Source organism: Siphateles boraxobius, unplaced genomic scaffold, assembly GCF_051911475.1.
Source record: "Siphateles boraxobius isolate OS27281-9 unplaced genomic scaffold, OSU_SipBor_1 12, whole genome shotgun sequence".
NCBI lineage: Eukaryota > Metazoa > Chordata > Actinopteri > Cypriniformes > Leuciscidae > Siphateles > Siphateles boraxobius.
The window spans coordinates 11,933,514-11,956,044 of NW_027508722.1; the positions used below are offsets into that span (position 1 = coordinate 11,933,514).

General features: G+C 38.9%; 1 protein-coding gene across 1 annotated transcript in view; it reads left to right on the forward strand.

Annotated features, from left to right (window-relative positions):
- Positions 1-8,103: 8,103 nt before the first annotated feature.
- LOC143715966 (uncharacterized) overlaps positions 8,104-22,531 on the forward strand; it is a 139,502-nt gene continuing 125,074 nt past the window's right edge. The window contains exons 1-5 of the mRNA XM_077207924.1: positions 8,104-8,135; positions 10,148-10,242; positions 10,429-10,629; positions 21,694-21,789; positions 21,892-22,072. Of these exons, the coding sequence (XP_077064039.1) occupies positions 10,150-10,242; positions 10,429-10,629; positions 21,694-21,789; positions 21,892-22,072 (571 nt within the window). The 5' untranslated portion in view covers positions 8,104-8,135; positions 10,148-10,149. The remainder of the gene's footprint in view (positions 8,136-10,147; positions 10,243-10,428; positions 10,630-21,693; positions 21,790-21,891; positions 22,073-22,531) is intronic.

Sequence of the window (22,531 nt, forward strand, 5' to 3'; positions counted from 1 at the left end):
CGATGGAGGGAACCAGGATGAACTTCCGGCCAACACAATTATGCGATCACTGCAGCACAGTATAATGTTTGGCTAATGGTTAAACTGAGACTGACTTTTCTTTACTTAAACTTTTCAACATAATATTACGACTTACGTGAACAATTTTGTCTCTTTACTTTTAAACAGGCGAAGTATTATTTATGTATAGTTTTAAGATGCACTATATAACTGTTAGAAGTAGGCCTATGCATTCAATTCAATGCTTCACTTCAAAGAAGACTCGTTATTATTTTAAGGAACAATCATAGTTCTTTTTAGTAGCATCCAATCTAATGATTCTGATATGCAATCAGAGTGGCACCAAATGACGAACACCATAAAAAAAAAAACAGACAACACCTGTTATGAGCATTGAAATGGATTGAGTCTGAACCTTTCTGAAATTCTTGTAGAAACCACTAGATGTCGATAGTATCAAAGAAGTTGAATTGCTCCATCACTGTCCACTGTGCCTTCAGAGGGGTTGTGGAAGTCAATCTGCAGGTAATGTATAGATGTTGTTAGGAGATGTTTTTATAGGACTGAAGCAACATTGGTTGCATATGGATTTAACCTTCATACCACTGATTAATGTCAATCAATTCGTATTAGGAAAAATATGTTTAAACTAGGCTGTGAACAGTGCCAATATTCTGGTGCCTATAATAAGACAAAGTTTGTTATATGAATTTATAGAGGCTGGTGGACAACTGGACAACATACCATGACTGTCTGATCATGACTGTCTGAATACTAACCCAGTCAGGAAGATGATGACAGCATCCCACCCAGAGATAGTAGCATTCCTCACAAAGACAGCGACAATCCTCCCAAAGACACCAGCAAGACAAAGAAAAAGCAAAACTGTGGGGGCTTATTGAGCGGAATTTCAGATCTCACTTACTATCCACAGGATGAGCTGTTTCTGGACTCCATAGCTGTAGCTTGTTTATTGACGATGCAGGACAACCATCTAGTAGTGCATTACAGTAATCCAGTCTAGAGGTTATGAATTAAAAAAAATTGCTTTTCTGCATCATAAAAATGTTCTGTTGCTTAGCAATGTTAGAGCAGAGGTGGAAGAAGGTTGTTGGAATTTTACGCGGTGGCTAATTCGTACGAATTCATACGATCTCACTCGTACAAATTATTAAGAATTTTGCTAAATCGTACATATTTTACGAGTTGCCAAATTCGTATGAATTCATACAAATGACCTACCCTTGACCCCGCCCCTAAACCTACCCATCACGTGGGTTTAAACAAATCGTACGGGTTTGTATGAATTGGTCGTGAGACAGCGTTTGATTTTCGAAAGACAAGTTGCTGTCTAATATAACACCCAGGGCTGCATTTCCCAAAAGCATTGTAAAGGTTGATCTTACAGACCACTGGTGGCAATTGTTATACAATCAACTTAGGCTTACGATGCTTTTGGGAAACGCAGCCCAGGGGCAGTTGTATAAACATAGCCATTATGTTGAGACAGTGTCTTAAGTTCTAGTGTGACCCACTAGCAGTTAGTCTGGGGATGTCAGTTTTACTTTACTTTTAATCTACGTTTTTATGTAACTGATTTAAAAAAGCTATGAACAGTCTTAAAGAAAAAAAAAATTGGTGTCTAACTTGTAAGACTAGTCTTAGCGGTTTATGCAACCGGCCCCAACAGGTCTTTAACTGGGGAGGATGAAGTAACAGTGGGCTGGATGCAAATTGTACTCTTAAAGGGATAGTTCAGCCCAAAATAAAAATGATGTCAGTAATTACTCACCCTCATGTTGTTCCAACCCCGTAAGACCTTCGTTCATCTTCGGAACACAAATTAAGATATTTTGGATTAAATCTGAGAGCTGGATCACTCCTCCATAGGCTTCCAAGGGATTGAAATTTGCCAGCCCCGAAAAGTTATTAAATAAATCGTTAAAATAGTCCAAGTGACTACAATGGCTCAATCTTAAGTTTATCAAGCGACGAGAATACTTTTTGAGCGCAAAAAACAAACAAAAATGACGACTTTATTCAAGTATTAATTTCCTTCTCTGTGGGCCTCGAGATAGTTCACATAGTATAACTGCGCAGCGCTTCTGGTTGAACCTATCACACGCATCACACACATGACCAATAGTGAGCCTACGTGTGACGTACAACACAGACGCACTGCGCAGTCTTTTGTTTTTCAAACAACTGTTCTGACCTTCGGAAACTGCATGATGTTCGAAGCTTCAAGATGGCGCCAGTGTGTTCATCAGCAGGCAGTCGCTCTATGTGTGTGCAGTGTGTCCCGCTGTTTCTGTTCGTAATTGTGTTGTTTATGTGGCTGTCAGCACATAAAGTTACATCTTTAATTACATATGATTGCCAATTTCTTCTTGACATTCATACTTTGTCTGTGGACTACTGCCGTGAGGGTTATGATGAACGAGAACGCGGATCTTCTAATCCTCCGTTCCTAACCCGGCTTCCATTATACATTTGTCGAGTCCCAGGCTGTTCTTTGCACAGAAAAAGATGGGTGAGAAGACGGGGGAAGCATGGCGGCACTATGGTGCAATTAATGAAAGCTTTTCGCAATCGTGTTGAACCATTGGAATCTCTCTCTGCTACTTCTCTCTCCTACGTCTCTATTGATGGATTACTCTTTTATTTTAAAACATCTGAGTTAAGACTTTCATGCTTAGTAACTCTCTGCATTCAAAAAATTATATTTTGGCTTTAATTAACTTTTTTATGTCAACAGGTTCCATAAATTAACTTTATTATGTCAACAGGTTCCATAAATTAACTTTTTTATGTCAACAGGTTGCACATAACCGGGTTACCTTAAACAAACATAATTTGTTCTTGTAACTTCAACACACTCAAATAAATTATATGTTGGCTTTAATTAACTTTTTTATGTCATCAGGTTCTGATATGTTGGCTTTAATTAACTTAATGTCATAAGTTTAATTAACTTAACTTTACAGAATGCACATAACTGGGTTACGTTGAAGCAGTGTTAAAGTTAACGAGATAATTAAAGTGAATAATTGAGTGATGATTGAGCATTATTGAAGACAGACACCTGATGTTAACAAGCAGAATCATTGAAGGAGAAAACCGGAATTTAACGTCACCTTTTATGGTGATCAGTGTTTGTTTTAGTTGGGCTCTTGACCCTCATTTTATTAACTTTAGATTTTGTTTGGCTGCTGTATCTGAGTTATAACAGCCAGATGCTTGGGGTAAACCTGTCAACACAAGCCTTATGCAACAAAAATTCAAAGGAAAAGTACAACACTGTCCACCTCTGTATCACTGCTTTATGCAGACTCTTATGTAGGCCTTTCTGTAGATGTGGACTGCAACACATGTTGCATTCAGCGATAATAGGTACTCAAGTGTAAATTAAGTAAAGTTATTTAAGCACTAACAAATACCTTCTCCAAAAGACGGCCATCTGAGAGGGTTTCTTCACTGTCCAGTGCATTGGGGAAAAATGGGCATTACAAAGTGTTGTACTTTCTTCCTTTTTGATGTAAAGTTAGAAAAAGTCCACTTACTGCACAAGCTTGCCAAAGCTTTCTTGGGAACAGATAAAGGTGTTGGTGTATTGTTTAAAACTGCACAAAAGAGGAAAACACAATTTCATTACAATGAAATACATTGGGGGGGAAATGTGATCATTACACACAGAAGACAATATTCCTCCGCCCAGGCGAGCAACCACCAAGAAAAGGTGTTAAAACCAATTCTCGCTCAGGACAACTGGAAGCTGCTGGGGACTGGAAGATGCTGGCTGATCTTGATCAACGGCTTATTTTTCCACCTGAGTTTTGCCACCACTAACCTCCGACCAGATATTGTTTTGTGGTCTGGATCAGCACGCATTGTTCAACTGATAGAGTTAACAGTGCAATGGGAGGATGCTGTAGATGAGGCATATGAGAGGAAGAAACTGCGGTATGCTCATTTGGCCACTGAAGCAGAACAGCGAGGATGAAGAGTCCGGGTTTATCCAGTGGAAGTGGGTTGTCGAGGATTTGTGGCACATTCCACAATCCGGTTCCTCAGAGACGTCGGATTCAGTGGCCAAGAGTTGCGTCGCACAGTAAAGAACTTATCTGAAGCAGCAGAGAGGAGCAGCAACTGGCTGTGGTTGAGACGGAAAGAGCCTGGCTGGCTGTGTACAGGCCGCCATGCTACGGTTGCGAAAAATTCTTGAAAATTTGATGAAACTGTTGGTTTATTTGTATAGTTTGCATAGTAATTACAGTTATTACGTTCCTGTGTATTTTGCGTGAATGAGGATTGGTGTTTGGACAGATATTGTGTTTTGCGGTAGTATGCCATACGGAACCGTTGCCACTGACCGCTTTAACGTCCGCAGTGGGGCTCTACAGCCTTAGTCAAACGGGTTGGCGCGTATGGTCGGGTTGTGGAGAGGTTGTGAGAGATTGTGGTTAGGTCAAAGGAGCAGCCTCAGCAGCAGGAGGGACGTAAAGGTCAGTAAGCTGGGCTGAGTTGAGTGGGGGCTGGAGGGGGGTGACTCTGGGATGCCAGAGTCACTGTCGAGCCCTCTTGAGGTGTCTTGGGGTAGTCGACGAAACACTGAGGACGGAAGGTGCCCACTTGAAGACCCTAGAGATGTCCCCTACTCTGCTTAATCCAGACGGTTGTCATGGGGGGACCGCACTGTGGTTGCAGCCGTTGTGTGTGCAAATACACTATTAACACCAGACAGAAGGAGATTCACATCACCATTTGGAAAGAAGCGTAAATGGATGGAGAAGCATAGGTTACTGTAAAGCTACGTCTTAGTTGGTGCTTATCTTGCCGAAAGCCGAGTACAAATCAGCATTAAGTTTTTAACATCTACTCTTGTGTAATGAAAATCATTAGTAATCAACGTTTAACAGTTGATATGACTGGACCAGCCTTTGGGATTATAGGCCTACTTAATTTAATGCAGCAACAAGTTATTTTACAGTGTACTAAGATCATTTAAAGTTCATTTACCAGTAATGAAGGTGTTTCTGCTACTGGTCCCTGCTGTGGGTCTGAGGAAGAGCTGAACCCAGGGATTCCCTCCACAATTGGTCGGTTTACATTCAACCCAAGGGCCAGCTCTTCTGCTGGGGTATAATGTGGGGGTGCAGGACCACCACCTGTTTGTTTTTCTTTTCATTTTTGCTTATTAACATTTATTAACAATGCCTTTTTAAAAGAGACTAGTATAAGTAGCACAAATTACCATTATGTAGAATATTCTAGTACTTCACTTTTACTTTTTCCCATGTTCTAGTAGTGGGGTGGTGACTGACATTACAATGAACTTATTATTAAAATACAAAAATATATACTGTAATAAGTGATAAAAACATCTAACATGGTCACTACAAACTTAATTTGTCTGCTACTTTTTGCTCTCTCTCTCTCTCCTGGCTTTTGCACACTTTGAGGTGTTCCCTGGCGTTTTAATTAAGCTTTCAAATTCAGCATCAACCATTTGGATTATAGGCCTACTTAATTTAATGCAGCAACAAATTCTTTTACAGTGTACTAAGATAATTTAAAGCTCATTTACCAGTAATGAAGGAGTTGCTGGTCCCTGGATGTGGGTCTGGAAGAGCTGAACACAGGGATGCTCTTCACAATAGGTCAATTCACAATCAACCCAAGGGCCAGGTCTTCTGCCTGGGTGCAGGAACATCTGTTTTCAGCCTTTTTCTTGGTTGCTTTTATAAGCAGACAACCATTTATTTAACAGTGCCTTTTTAAAAGAGACTAGTAGGCCTATAAGTAGGCCTAGTAAAAATTACCATTATGTAAAATATTCTTGTACTTCACTTTCACCATGTTCTAGTGTGGTGACTCTGACATGACAATGAACAAAGTAATTGTTAAATTATTAAAATACAAAAACATATACTGTAATAAGTTATAAAAACATCTAACATGGCCACCACAAACACATTTAATTTGTCTGCTACTTGCCAGCACTCTCTCCTGGCTTTTGCACGCTTTGAGGTGTTCCCTGGCATTTTAATTAAGTTTTTTAATTCAGCATAACCTTCCAACAATAATTGCTCTGCTGCGGTGAAAAACTGAGCGTGCTCTTTGGCCACAGTGAGCAGCCAATAGCTGCGTTGCTGATCAATGTTTCTACTATCGATACATATCCCCTTTTAAAGCAGCGCATGAACGCGAAATTATCTCAGATAACTCAATCCAGCTATACTAATCATAACTGGCAGATGTGTTCGAAGAACCTAATTAGCCGGATCATGATGAGCACAATGACATTATCTTGTATGTTTCGTTTGATCTCGTATGTTTTAAGCAACATACGAAGAACGGGCCCCAGGAATTTGCAGTAAACAAGTTGATTTACAAGGGCAGGCGCTACATTGATCTGTACATTCTCCGTAATCCACACCCTGGCTTTCACAAAAAAAGATTGTTATGTAGTGATTGGCAATTACATGATTTCTTGTGATTCTTGTTATTCTTGAATCACATGTCACATAATGTGTTGTTGATTTGTAAGGTGTAGCCTGAATTTTTAAGGCCAGACAAGTCAAATCAAGTCACCTTCATTTATAGCACTTTTAACAATATAGATTGTTTCAAAGCAGCTTTACAGTGATAATAAGTAAATATAGCTGCAAACCGCAATTATCGGGGCAAAGCACAGAGAAGACAATAAGACATGCCAACATGGCTGGGAGTGTCAGACCAATTGCAACAATGAGAAAGTAAAGACATTTAAAGAGGATTTTAGGTGACACTCACACAAAACAGTGCCTGGTGGCTCGAGAACGCAAACCTTGAAACAGGTTCCAAGGTGCAAGCCTTGTAAAATTTTGCAAAAAGTTTTTCTCAGCGCAAACCTTAAAAATACAAACCCACGAAAAGGCAGAACACCCCCTCATGTGGTATTTTCCACAGGGCAGCTCGCAGAATATTTTGATGCACGAGTTGCCGAGATGAGATAACCTTTGACCTTTTCAAAATGGCGGAGAGCAACGCAACAGTCGTGAATGGTAAGCATTGTAAACAACTAAACGTTTTTTGCTACTTGCTACTGATTTCTTAAAGAAATCTCTACTATTCATGATCTAGAAAATATACAGCATATTATTTACCGTTTGAGTTTTGATAAATCATCTTCTTGCTGTAGCAGATGACTTAACTGTAAGCAATCTAAAATTGTTTTAGCCAAATAACAGGTCTGGATCTGTGAGTCCATCTTTTCTCCACATTACGACAACAAAAGCACTTGAACACAACACACTGGTAAATACCAGTTCACAAGTGGAAAATATCATCTTTTCCATAGCACGTGAAGGCAGCATCAGACATGGCGGCTTCTTGGATGGAGAACCACCTCTCCCATTTCCGGTTCTGGTCCGACCTTCTGTTACGGATATATGGACACGGATATATGGACACAGGAGAGGAAGATGGATGGTTAATGGTAATTTATTGAATAAATAAAGGATGCAATGATGTGAGCGGGGTAGTGGAGTCCAAATGGAGACTGCTAGAGACAGGGAGGCGAGTCAACATAGCAGAAACATATGAACAATCAAGGTCAGACAAGGAACTGAGGTGAGATGAGTGCATTTATAGAGGAGGTAATGAGGGTGATGATGAGATGCAGGTGAGTGTGATGAGTAAGATTACGGTTTTAATTTATTATTTTTTAATGTATTATTTTTCCTTTATTTGGATGTTTATTTGATCCATTAATTAATCCATGGAAATTATTTAGGTTCATAGATTCAAAGGACTGAGACCACTAAACTGTAAAAATAAAAAATTAAATAAATAATTTTTTTTTTTTAAAAATCAACTTTTTTTTTTGTTGGTATTAGTGTGTTCTTTTAGTTTAGAGATGTAGAGTATACAACGAAAAACCACGGGGCAACACTACAACATCCTACATAACAAAATGAGTATGATTAAATAAATCTACTACATAACAATCTGACCACAATTTTATTTCCTCATTCATTCAATTGGGTGTGCTTATTTCCAATCCGGTTCTGTGGGCTTTGACTTCTAATAAAAGTATAAGTATTTTCCAAAACTGTGAAGATCAGCGTACCTACTGGTGAAGACATCTAAAGGTAGAGTAACAAAAAGAAGCAAAATCCTTAATCAAAATCACAATGTTTAATTATCACAATAATAATTTGAGATATTGAACTGAAACTGTAGAATATTATAACTTCAGATAATTTGCAATGAATACCACATGTTTGTGCAAGATCCTGCCCTAGTGAAAAAAAAAAATATGCTAAGTATACTCGTAGCCAGACTATTTATCAGTACTTCAAGTGTGTTAATGATTAGTTAACTTGAAGTGTGCTATTTTGGAACAACTAATTTTGTACTAATTATATTTTAATAGTAATTAAATTATAGTAAAGCATAACTTTAAGTGTATTTAGTGTACTTTTGTGTACTAAAGTGGAAAAACTTTAAGTATATGCCTGTATAAGGACTAATTATATGCTTAGTGATATTAAAGTGTACTTTATTTGTGTTACAATTACATTACAAATTCATTATGAGTGTCTTCGAAACATACAAACAATATAGCCAGTAAAATGTATTATTTTGAAACAACTTCAAGTATATTAACTGTATTTTAAGATATGCTTAAGATCAATTTTAAGCTAGTTATACTATATTTTAACATATTAAATTGTGCTAAAATTTAACCACTTAAAGTACATTTAAGTGTATTATTTTACAGTTCATTATAAATATACTTTCATGTCTTAAAGTAGGCTACATATAATATATTTGAAGCTTAATTTTAATGTACTTCAAGAACATTTAAATAGTATTTAGACTTCTAAATCTAATCACATTCAATTAATGTATACACACGCATGCACAGCATATCAGATAAACTCAGATATAATAGAGTGAGGTGAAGGCAAGCTCATTATCATAAGAACCAATCACAACCATTCAACGACTCTGGAACCAATCAGGACTAGTCATGTGTACTATGCTATAGTTTGAATTTAAACAAGTACAAGCTTTTTAAACCTCTTTGGAAAATGTATCTATGATGCATTTCAAATAATATTATGTTGAAATCCTTGTGGGAACTTCAGTAGTACACAACGTATCATGTAATGGACAACAGCCTTTTAAGTAGACTTTTACAAGTAGCCTACAAACAAACAAACAAAAGTGAACAACATTAATTTTAGTATGCTTATTGCAATGCTTAATAATAGTTGACAAATGTTTCTAATCCATTATTAAGTAATATAATGTAATTTTTTCTCCAAAATATTAAAAGGATAAATACATAAATAATTAAAATATATTGCAATAGTGCTAAGTGTTTGTAAAGTACATATATTTTAAACACACTAAAAGCTTAATAATTTTGCTATGCTCTTACACAAAGAACTCATAAAATATATTTTAAGAGCAACATCAGCATATATTAAAAGTATGCTTGTTTTTAGCATATTTCTTAAAAGTATAGTTAGGCATATATTTATTACCAATGTACTTCTAGTGCACTTGTCAGAAATATATTAAAAGTATGCTTGTTTTAAATATATTTTTAGAAAATATACTAAAGTACAATTATTTTAAAGTGTGTTAAAAGTTGTTTTGTGAAAATAGGTAAAAGTATGATAATATAAAATATACTTTTAATATATTTAAAGATACAATGTTTTTTGTTATTATATTTGCAATGTACTATTGAAAAAAGGAATATATTTCAAATACAATAAAGTATACCTTTTTTCCATGTGGGTGTGCTTCAGTGGAATGAACCAAATCTAAATAAAATCTAAGATTTGATTTAATTTTACCTTATAATGTTTCTTAAATTTACATTTTTCAGAAACCTACAACTTTGTTAATTTTAAACCAAACCCTTCTATTCTTAAACAATTGATTATTTGTTAGTTGAACAACAAATTGTTAAGTAAAACATACTTGCTTGCAGAATAGTGTTTATTTTACACATTTTGTTTAATTATGAAATGTTTTATCTTAATTGTAATCCATAATTAATTAATTCCATGAATGTATATGCTATATGATGTATCATTTTAATTCAGATTCATTGGATTAAATACATTTGTAATCTTTTCCTCAGACATGGAGAGTAAGCGGATGTTTTTAGTGGTTTGCGTGATAGGCTGTGCAGTGTCTTTCATTAAGGCTGAAAGCAACCCACCAACAACTTTGACTGTAAGAATACCATTTACTCCTTTCCACAATTATTCGGTTCAAATAACCATTATTAAACAATGACAGACAAATAGGTCATTTGTTTATTATCAAGATGTGACTGTTATGAAAGCAGTTTTGGCTGTTGATGTTGACAAAGGCATAACTAATATTTTTTTCCTGATTTTTTCCCCTTCTTAATCATAGTCCAAAATCACCCGCAATGAGTGTGGAAAAACCAAACTATGTTTGGACACCCCTAAAGGATGTGATCCTTCGGGTAGCTCTCAGTGTTTCTTCAACTCAGTTAACCTACAGTTAACTAGCATCAGCCTCACTGTTGAGCTCAGTGGCAGCTCTTCCGGATACATCGCTTTAGCAGCTGGAGTAAAATCTAATATCTCTCAGGTATACAAAGCACATTTTACAATACACACACTTCAATGCCTCTATGGATAATATTACCTTAAAGCAAAGATAACTTGTTTTGGCCAAAAGTCATAAAATTGAATTTGGGGCTCAAGAAACATTTATTATTATTATCTATGTTGAAAACAGTTTAATTCAAAGGAATTCGATACAAAGAGAGTTGAGGCAGGGTGTCATTAACTATCCACCTTCTCTGCTGTCCCGCATATAAGTTTTTGAGGCCTTTTTATTCCTCCTAGATCTCCACAATGAGGTGTCAAGATAATGGCAGGATTTGTATTCAGCTCATACAGTCTCTCTCCCATATAGTCAAACTAATTTCATGTGGAGAGGCTGTGTGAACAGCAATAAGCAAGGATGCCCCAGTTAAAGAGATGTTTGCAAGCCATCTCTTCCCTGGTGCTTCATCCTTTTTCAAGGCTCTTGCCTTACCACATCCACCTCCACAATAAATTGCAGATCAGGGTCTGGAACTGACAGGACAGGCCAGCCTAAGGCACACCTGTGCAATAATCATGCTGTCTAATCATCTTCTTGATATGCCACACCTGTGAGATGGATGGATTATCTCGGGAAAGGAGAAGTGCTCACTAACACCGATTTAGACAGATTTGTGAACAATATTAGAAAGAAATAGGCCTTTTGTGTACATAGAAAAAGTCTTAGATCTTTGAGTTCAGCTCATGAACAATTTTGTTCAGTGTATTTAACGCAATTAATACAGCATTTCATATTCTTGCAAAAGCCAAGACAAATTGAGTGCCAGAATCGAATTTTCTTTCTGCTTAAAGTTGACCGAACACTAACACGTGCAATTATGCCAAAATGTCTGTTTAGTCGAGTATCCTCATAAGAGCAGGCTGAGCAGTCTTAAATGAGTTAAATAAAGTCTTAAATGAACTTAAAGAGTTGTGAAAGAAGGAGGCGCGTGTGCTGGAAAGATGAGGAAAGATCTGTCAGTGTTGTGCCCTTAAAAAGGGGAAAAGAACGGGAGAAGGTTGAAGAAACACACACACGCAGCTCTCGCCTTCACTCGTCTGTATTGAATGAGTTTTTGAACAATGTATACAAAAAACATACATTTCAATATGCATGCACTCATCAGATTCAGAACCACAGTCACAAGTATCTTCTTAATGCATACTAAATTATCCTTTCAACTAAATTACCATATGCAATGTGAATTGTTTTAAACAAAGTTATCAAATTACATTTTAATACTCCTTTTTAAATGAGTTCTCACATAAAACTAAAATGGATTATATATTTTTTACAGTATTCATTGCCTCAGCATGAAATGAACTTGGCCTTATAGTGATAAATACACAATGAATCTTACAGCACAAATGTGACGTACCAGTAGCTAACTTAAACACCAACGACAAAGTGTACACTAGTATATGGCGAGACTCGGACACGACGGAGCCATGAGGTCTTCGGCTGCTAGCATAACGTTACACATTTTCTCCGTTAGCACGAAACTCTTTAAACAGTGCAAAAACGTCTCTTAATACATAACGAAATGTATTATCAACATGTGTTCGAGTTTACATTGCTTTGTTAGTGGCAAATACCTTAAAAAGGGGAAAAGAACGGGAGAAGGTTGAAGAAACACACACACACGCAGCTCTCGCCTTCACTCGTCTGTATTGAATGAGGAAGAGAAGCACGCGTGATCCCCTTACTGAAACCCCAAGGCATTACCAACAGATAGACGAATAATTAACCCATACAGACGAAGATCCGCTTTAACTGTATTCAACTTCTTAATATTACTCGTTGTCTAATTCTAACCAGTGACAAAACTTAATATGCATTCTAATATAACAGACTATTGTAAATGCATTAATGAATTATGAACTATAATTTCACATACCACTTGTCACACTCACTTGTCACATACTCCCCTCAAAATAGATGTTGTCCCCAACCTGTCCCCAACATGTAACCTTTGACCTTTAGTGCAAATAAGGGTTAAACCATTATTCAATACACAATGCACCTTTATTTCAGATCAACACCTCTGCTACATTTTATCCTATATAGTGCAGTATTACAGACTGGAACTCTTTTCATACATTCCTTCAAGCACAGGTAAATACCCAATATCCTTTAATGTCTTTGTTTTGTGTCCACTTAGACACATTACTGCCTTGTTAACAGTTCTGTTCGTGCAACATGTTCAAGTCAATTACACTCTCCTTTAACAAAGGTCCATGAGTGTGGTGTGATTGACTGCAACAGTGTCATATAAATGTGTATGTAGAGTGCAACCACAGTCCATCTTATGTTCAACAGTCCATTTGAATGTGAATTCTGTGCTGGACAGTCCATTTTTTGTGTAATGTGTATGCATTTACTCAGTTCAGCTTCCACCTTTCATGTCCTTAGTGTCGGGAGTGTTGGAAGTGATGTGGCTGCACAGTGTATGTCCATGGCACCATCCAGTTTTGTTGTTGTAATGTCCTAATGTTGTGGCAAGCGGGTGAGCCAAGCCTATCATATGTGAAAACCTTGGGCCGTCTGTGCTGTCGTCTGGGCCGCCGAAGCTCCTCATCACTGGGGTCACTTGAAACAAGCAAGGGGACAGCTTCCTCCAAAGGCATATCCTCGACAGAACTGTCCTCTCTCTCCAGTGAGTTTTCCATTTGGTTTGTCACTCCTTGTTCTCTATCTGGTTCAGATGACATGTTTTCCTCCGACTGTATGCATTCGAGCTCCGGAGGTGTGCTACACACAGGGTTAATTGGCTCAGGTGGGCAGGGTTCAGATTGCTGCTGAAGTGGCACTGGATAATACTCATCTCCATCGTCCTCTTCTTCTGCCTGCTCTGCTTCCTCAATTTGCTCCACATTTCTTTTCCTTGCTCGTGGTTGCACTGACGTTTCAAGTGGCAGGTGGTCACATGGGAGGAGAAGATTACGATGTAAAATCCTTGATCTCCCTTTTCCTTTCTCAGGTCTGAGTTCATACACAGGAATATCTGGACTCACTTGACGCACAACTGTGTGGATAGTATCCTCCCAGTGGTTTCTCAATTTTCCTGGACCACCACGGGGTGTCATGTTCCTGATTAAGACACGACCTCCAGGTTGTAACACTGAGCTTTTAACTTTACTGTCATAATGTCTCTTCCTTCTGATCGTAGCTTTGTGAGCATTCTTTCTTGTGATCTCATAAGCTTCCTCCATGCCTTGCTTCATCTTCTCCATGTAGTGATGGTGATTACGGTTTCCTTGTTCTGAGGTCAAGTTGAATAACATGTCAACTGGCAACCGTGGGGAGCGTCCATGCAACAAGTAGAAGGGGGAAAACCCAGTCACTTCGCTGCGAGTACAATTGTATGCGTAGATCAGTTTGTTTAGTGAGTCTTTCCAGTTACTCTTTTGTCTCTCTGTGAGTGTCTTTAACATCTGAAGTAGTGTTCAGTTAAACCGCTCTACCTGACTGTTCCCTTGGGGGTGGTAGGGGGTAGTTCTCGACCCAGCAACTCCACAGTACTTTTTCAGTTGTGTGAACAGTTGGTTTTCAAATTCACCACCCTGATCTTGGTGTATTCTTGTTGGGAAGCCAAATCTCAGTGCATAGTCATTAAAGATTTTGTCTGCAGTTGTTTTTCCTGATTTCGAAGTTGTGGCGTATGCCTGGGCAAAACGTGTAAAGTGGTCAATGATTACAAGAATATATTCATAGCCACCTTTACATTTGTCAAGGTGCAAGAAATCCACTGAGACAAGTTCGAACGGTTGAGTGGTGACAATGCTAGTCAGCGGGGCTCTTGTCTCATGGCTTGGCTTCTTGTGTTTGAGAAATACACACTTCATTGCGACATAATGTTCTATCTCTCGTTGCATATAGGGCTAGTAAAACCGGTCCCGTATCAGTAACGTAGTCCTGTCTACACCTTGGTGGCCCATTTCGTTGTGCAGCTCCTTTAACACAGTACTTTTATGTTTTTCTGGAAGCACCAGTTGCTTTCTGCTTGAAGTTTTTCTGTACAATACTCCACTTTCATTCATTTCCAGCTTGTCCCAGTCTCTAAGAAGGCATGTAATCTGTGGACTGATCTTTCTTAGTTCGTGACCTGATGGTTTTTCTCCTGCCAGTTTGAACTGGACCACGGGTCCAACACAGGGGTCATTTCTCTGGTCATGTTTAACTTGTCCTGCTGTTAGTGGAATGAGTAATGTGTATGTAGCTAACTTGCACATTTAGCTGAGATACCCATGGACCAAGATACGCTAGACTCATCTTGACTTTCCACCGCTTGTGTCGCTGCTCCAATCACATCATATGACATTTCCTCTGAACACTCGTTCATAAAAATCTCCACATCCAAAGGAATTCTGGACAGACTGTCTGCATCAACATTTTCTTTACCAGGGCGGTATTTTATTATGAAATGGAAATCTGCCAGTTCTGCTACCCAGCGGCAACCTGTTGCACTCAATTTAGCAGTAGACAGCACATATGTAAGTGGATTATTGTCACTGTAGACGGTGAAGAATGGTGCATAATTTAGGTAATCACGAAATTTCTCTGTGATCGCCCACTTAAGGGCTAGAAACTCTAACTTGCCTGAGTGCAAATGGTAATTTTTTTCGGCTGCAGTCAAAGTACGGGAGCCATAAGCAATCACACGTAGCTTTCCATTCTGTCTTTGGTATAATACCGCACCTAACCCCTGGTTGGAGGCGTCAGTATGGAGGATGAACGGCTGTGAAAACTCTGGGAAACCTAGAACAGGAGGCTGAATGAGACAGTCTATCAACCACTCCAATATTGTCTGATGCACATCAGTCCACTTAATGGGTGTGTTGGATGGAACTCCTCTACTGTTTCGTTTTGTTTGCCACTTTCTCTTTTTGTTTTGCGGGGTCTCAGTCTCGACAGGAGCTTTAAACAGGTCATACAAGGGGCTGGCAATACGTGAAAAATCCTTGACATACTGCCGGTAATAACTCAACAGTCCTAAAATTGCTCTCAACTCACCAGCAGTACCTGGCTTCTTATCTTTCAGGGCTCTTACTGCAGCAGTATCGGCAGCGTCTATTCTGTTTCCTTCAGCAGACACAATTCTCCCGAGGTACCGCACTTCTGTCTTAAACAGGTCACATTTTCTGGGTTTAAGTTTTATCCCATGCTCCCTCAGTCGTTGCAGCACCTTTCTGACGTCACTGACATGATCCTCAATCGTTCTGCTAAACACAAGAACATCATTGAGATACGGCACACATATTTCATCCCTTAAGCCTTCTAAGCACTGTTCCATGCAACGCTGAAGTGCTGCCGGTGCATTCATGAGCCCGAACGGGATCCGGACCCACTCATATAGGCCCCATGGGGTCACAAAAGCTGTCAAATGTCTACTTTCCTTTGCCATGAATCCCTGGTGGTACGCCTTACCCTGGTCCAGCAGTGAAAAGAAGGTGTTTCCTCCCAGGGTGTCCATAATGTCCTGCACTCTGGGGATGGGGTGGCGATCTGGATGAGTTCTCTTGTTGAGCTCCCTGTAGTCAATGCATAAGCGCAGAGTACCATCTTTTTTTCTCACACAAACAACTGGAGAGGAGTAGGAAGAGGTCGACTTTTCAACCCACCCTTGTGCTATAAAGTCTTGTAAATAGTCTTTCATCTCTCTATATAAGGGTTTTGGAACAGAGAGGTACGTTTTTGACACTGGCTCACCATCTTTTAGTGAAATGTCCATTTGCATGTTTTTCACACAGCCTATGTCATTATCAGACCTGGAGAATGACTCTGACTCTTCTCTTAACATCCGACTGACTGTCTGTCTCTGATGTTCATTAAGGTGAGTCAAATCAACAGGAGGTTCCCATTGTTCTTGGGTAGGGGTGCTTTCACTAGGGTTCTGAGCCTGGACATGGTGAATGGATGCAGTTGGTAGGAGATCTGCTTTAAATATGTTGCCAGCATACACTGATCTGACTGACTGTACAGTTCCAATAACAGTCCTTCCTGGAGGCATAATGTCATGACTTGTAGGATTTTGCACACTGACAATAATTTTTGGGGTCATCCCTGCCTTCACTGACAAAAGACTGTCACAAAACTCAGTCCTTCAGGCCAACATGGGTTTTCGTCAGGTTCAAAGATAAGAGTCTTGTCCTCTCTGAAAGGTGAGACCTGTACTCGACACTCGATTTGGATGGAGGTACGTTTAGGCACACTGACTCTCTCATTTGCTGTCCTCACATTATGTTCACATGTCTGTCCTACACTCACTGCATTAATAAAGGTTTTTGCTTTGTTTTTCCTGAGATGAGGAAAAGCCATTTTACTGCCTTCACAAGTTTGTCTTTATCCACATGCTTTGTTTGGTCTTGCAGGCCATCTAGGACAAGGCGCTCGATGACATTAAAGCCAATAATAGGACATTGTTGTTGTTTGCCTTTTAGCTCTAACATGGGTATTAGCAGCTCATTATCACTAGCAGTAAGTTTAAAGGATACTTCGAGCCATCCGACGTATGGCATTTCTGTTCCATTGGCTGCTTTGATTTGCAAAGGGTCAAGAGGGTCGACTAGCTCTGATACATCTCTGAGAGGAACATCAGGTAAATTGCTTTTTTTCCATACCTCATCTATAGCACAAACTTGTGAACCTGTATCCCAAAGTGTCTGGGTTTTCTGGTTGTGCAGGAAACATCTAATGACACACTTCTTTCCTACTAACTCAGTTACAGTAGGTTTTTTCTCTGGGGCACCATTTTCCTTGCACTTGACTTTATCACGTGACTGAGTTGCCTGCTTCTTGATACCTGAACATGCATCTGGCTTACAAAGTCTTTTGTGTGTGGGCCAATGGTTTCCCTGACACTCCTTTGAGCAGTATCGAGTGATTTTAAAAACTGAACAACATTTTAGTTCCTCACTTCTTTTCTCTTCTTCACAACCTGCACAATATTGGGACTTATCAATATCACTGGTTGCTCCATGTCCCGTGGGAGCAACCCCTCTTAGTTTAAAGGGATTCTCCGAGCGGGCTCTACTGGTCTCTGTGCTTTACAGCCTGCTCTGAAGTGTTCACTGCTTCCACACCTAAAGCAATGCTGACAGTACTCCTCACCTGCTTGAGTACATGAGAGACACCTTGGCTGAGGGCGTCGTGCTGGGTAAAACCTCTGCGGTGCAAACCTCTGCTGGAACTGGGTCGTTTCTCTCAATCGCCTAGGGCAGAATGCTGGTCGATATTCCTGCACTGCTGTTGGTGACTGCTGGTGGTAGAATGATATGTCATTTGACTCAGTCTTATAAGGTGAGGATTGTGGGGGTGAAAACACTGGGTAAGGGGAAGGCACAGTTGCTGGTTCTCTGCTTGGTGGGAGGTACTGTGGCAGTGCAGGTGTGGGTCTTTGGATGGTTTCCCTGATTTGGCAGATCTCAGCTTTCAAGTCTTTCAATAGCACCATGTCAGAGCGCATTTCTTTGATTTCAGCGAGTAGATCGGGGGGAAGTGTAGCTGGACTTTGTGAGATGGCGCTTTTCTTTTCCACCGGAGCTTCACTTGACTGAACTGTATTCACATTAGTCACACGTGATGGGGCAGCATGTTTCTTTTTGTCCTGCCTCTCTTTTTCATTGGCACATGAAATGTTCAGTTTCTCCAATAGCAGCTCATCTAAGGTATCCGTCTGTAGGAGGTAGGGCTGCAGGTCACCTTTAATATTGTCACTCTGGAGACCAGTTAGGACTGTATGCATAAACAGACTCTGGACTAGTACTGGGTCATATTTTAGGCTTGAATCAGCTTCCTGAGAAGCAAACAGGATTTTTTGGCTTAGGTCCATTGCCCTTATCAGGAAGTTTTGGGGCGTCTTTTTACTGTTTTGAACCTCAGAAGTGAGTTGTTTATATAACTCTGTTGCGCCTCTCTCCTGGTAATGACACCTGATGATTCTACGAAGGGCAGGCAGTGTTAATTTGTCTTTCCCTACAAGGTAACTTTGTAACTGCAGGCCTGGTGTGATAGCACGGAATACAGCATCAATAATCTCTGACTCTGGATAGCCTTTGCTGAGCCCACTTTCAATTTGTTTGGCCAGACTGGAAAATGTTAGCCTTTCTTTTTGGCCTGGCTCGCCTATCTGGCCAGATATCTTAAAATCTTTGCGCCACATGGAACCATTGGGGGGTGCTGGAGCAATATTGTTTTCTGGCTAGCTGGAACTGGCAGGGGGGTTCGTGCTTGTTTTCATTAGGTCATACATTGGATTCTCTTTTTCTTTCAACGACAGCCTTAGAGCTTCTACCTCTCTCTGGAGGTTTTCCTGTAACTCAGTTTGACTGGAGATCTCCCATTCACTTACGTTTGTTGCCGTATCGATTTTGTCTATTATGTCGTATACGCTAAGGAGGTCTGACATATCCTCATCCTCTAGGTCGGACAATTCTTCCCGTTCAAGGTACTTTATTATATGTGAAATCACTTGACTGCGAGTTTTACCAGTTACATATTCTTTTCCCGTTCCTGAAATCTGCAGTGCATTGCATACTTTAATCAGCTGTTCGACAGTCAGTTTGTACAACGCTCCTTTAAACTCCAGTAGCAGCTTCTCCAATTCGGACTCCATTTTATCAGAGAGGGTATAAGCAGTAAAAATGAGTGTAAATCTGACTTAATTGGCCTCTTGCTGCTCCCTAGTGGTCAGTTTTGCTCACTTTAGGATACAAGGTGCTAGGTTCGTCTGAAGACCACTTCCACCGCCTTGCTGAACTTTTTTCTCTGATACCTGGGTTGTTTGAAGGGATGATCGACGCAAGGACTCCACTTACAGCTCAGGGGTGATCCTCAAGCCAAACATCCCAGCGGTGCCTTCAAATGCTGTGCCCTTAAAAAGGGGAAAAGAACGGGAGAAGGTTGAAGAAACACACACACACAGCTCTCGCCTTCACTCGTCTGTATTGAATGAGTTTTTGAACAATGTATACAAAAAAAATACATTTCAATATGCATGCACTCATCAGATTCAGAACCACAGTCACAAGTATCTTCTTAATGCATTCTAAATTATCATTTCAACTAAATGACCATATGCAATGTAAATTGTTTTAAACAAAGTTATCAAATTACATTTTAATACTCCTTTTTAAATGAGTTCTCACATAAAACTAAAATGGATTATATATTTTTAACAGTATTCATTGCCTCAGCATGAAATGAACTCGGCCTTTTAGTGATAAATACACAATGAATCTTACAGCACAAATGTGACGTACCAGTAGCTAACTTAAACACCAACGACAAAGTGTACACTAGTATATGGCGAGACTCGGACACGACGGAGCCATGAGGTCTTCGGCTGCTAGCATAACGTTACACATTTTCTCCGTTAGCACGAAACTCTTTAAACAGTGCAAAAACGTCGCTTTTACTCATATAAAACCACAGTAACATAACGAAATGTATTATCAACATGTGTTCGAGTTTACATTGCTTTGTTAGTGGCAAATACCTTAAAAAGGGGGAAAGAACGGGAGAAGGTTGAAGAAACACACACACACGCAGCTCTCGCCTTCACTCGTCTGTATTGAATGAGGAAAAGAAGCGCGTGCGCGATCCCCTTACTGAAACCCCAAGGCATTACCAACAGATCGACAAATAATTAACCCATACAGACGAAGATCCGCATTAACTGTATTCAACTTCTTAATATTACTCGTTGTCTAATTCTAACCAGTGACAAAACTTAATAAGCATTCTAATATAACAGACTATTGTAAATGCATTAATGAGTTATGAACTATAATTTCACATACCACTTGTCACACTCACTTGTCACATCAGCAGTGGCAGATTTTAAAGGGACAGTAGCCAATAAAGCTTTCTGTCAGTAAAGTTAATCAAAGAACAAAGAGAGCAGAGAAAAATCACTCACTGCTCTTGACTAAAGAACTTTTGTAACTTTACTAAGGATCAATCTATATATCATTTAAAATGTATGCCGTGCAAACTGTTTGATAACGTTTATTTGATTTCTGTTTATTTCCTACCTTTTAGACAAATATTTAAAATATACTGTCTTAATGTTGTTTCTACATTAATTTGGAGATTAACAGTGAAATTATAACATTCTAAAATATATTAAAAACAATATATTTTTTTAATGGCTATACATAGTGATTAATCAGAAAAAATGTGTGATTAATCTAGTTAATTTTTTCCAATCGATAAAAAGAAAAGAAAAAAAGAAACATGAATAAGTCTTATCCATGTTTATTTTTATTGAATATTATGTATGTATTTATTTATGTTAATACCTGCACAATTAATGTGTATTAAGCCTGCCTCTGCCATCCATCACCCTGTGTATCATACTTTGACAGTTTAAGTAGTCTGCTATTTGAGGGTTATTTTATTTTATTCAAGTATGTATTTATTTATTTGAAAAGGGACCATGTACAAATTTTAACATAAATGTTGCCATTTCATGTATTTTACCGGATTAAGCCAAAGGCTAATTTTATCCGCAGTCACTTGGCAGGCTAAAACTAACATACTTCCTATAAATGATAAAATAACACAAAACAATTTCAACATACAAAACATACAGTACATAATCATACATTTCAGTCTGTTTTTAAAATTGAGTAGTCTGAAAATAATATGTCATGTTTCTGTCAAAAAAGTTACCTAGAATAAAGTGTAAACTACAACAGTGTGAAGATTCCTCCTTTTGATCTTATATTTGTAACAGGGGAAGTTATAAGATTGTAGTCACTTCTTTAGACCTTGAACAGGACTAGTTTACCTTGAGGCTTTTGGGAAAAATCACACACGAATGAATCATGTATGTTTGTATTTCCAAGTTTACCAAGTTACGAAACAAAACTTCAAATAATATTAAGAGGCAAGGTTTTTTTTGTGTGTGTGTGTGTCATATGCAGAAGTGTTCTCCTGACTAGATGGAATCCATCCACCTAATCTGCTTTTACATTACAGAGGCAGTCTGCTTGGTGCTACATCCCTTTTCTCCTTCTCAAAATAACACACACCCATCTTTTTTTTTTTTTTTTTTTGCAGAACCTTCATATCATCTTTGTCTGTGGTAATAACAATGGCATGATTTTCTTCAAAACTGCACAACTCATCAAAAATACACTGGGTAGCTTTGATCTAGTAAGGATAATATTTTTAAGCATATTGTTTGAGCACTTTTCTATCAAATAATCATCAAATAATCAGATGTTTATTTGTGAATCAATATCCTTTTTTCCCCAGCCTGTAAAAAATATCCAGACTTTGATACAGTCAAGCTTGATTCAGTGTGTTTTCACCATCCCCATTGATGAAACCGTCATATCCTTCCTAAGCGGTGTCAGCGGCACAAGTTTCAACCTCAACGACATTGCTAATTCCAAAGTTTTTGTGTTCCTTGACATCTTGAAGGGTTCAACCAATGGTGAGTTTATTACATTACATTACAGGTTGTTATAAGATATGTAGCTAATGTTTGAAAGAAATACATTTCATTAAAAAATCTGTAATACAAATACACTGGGGTCCAAATGTCTAATGCCGAGTTCAGACTGCATGATTTTCAAAATAATTGTGTCACTGTTGTTTTCACACTGCGTGACTATCTGGGGTAACATTCAGTTGCTGGTGTGTTCACACTGCACGATGGATCGGCGACAGGAGGTTTCACACTGCATGACTTTTCAAAAGAAAGAATCGCTGACAACTTCTCCCTGGTCTCCAAACTACGTTTCACAACCAAACAAATGCGAGAAGTGATAAGGAAATAACGGAAGATCACGCGTGCGTGAGACCGGAGTTCTCGCGCGACACTGAATTTGTTATTAAAAATGATAGCCTAAAAGAAGATTGCGATCTAAATTGTCTGTGCGGTGATTTGCAG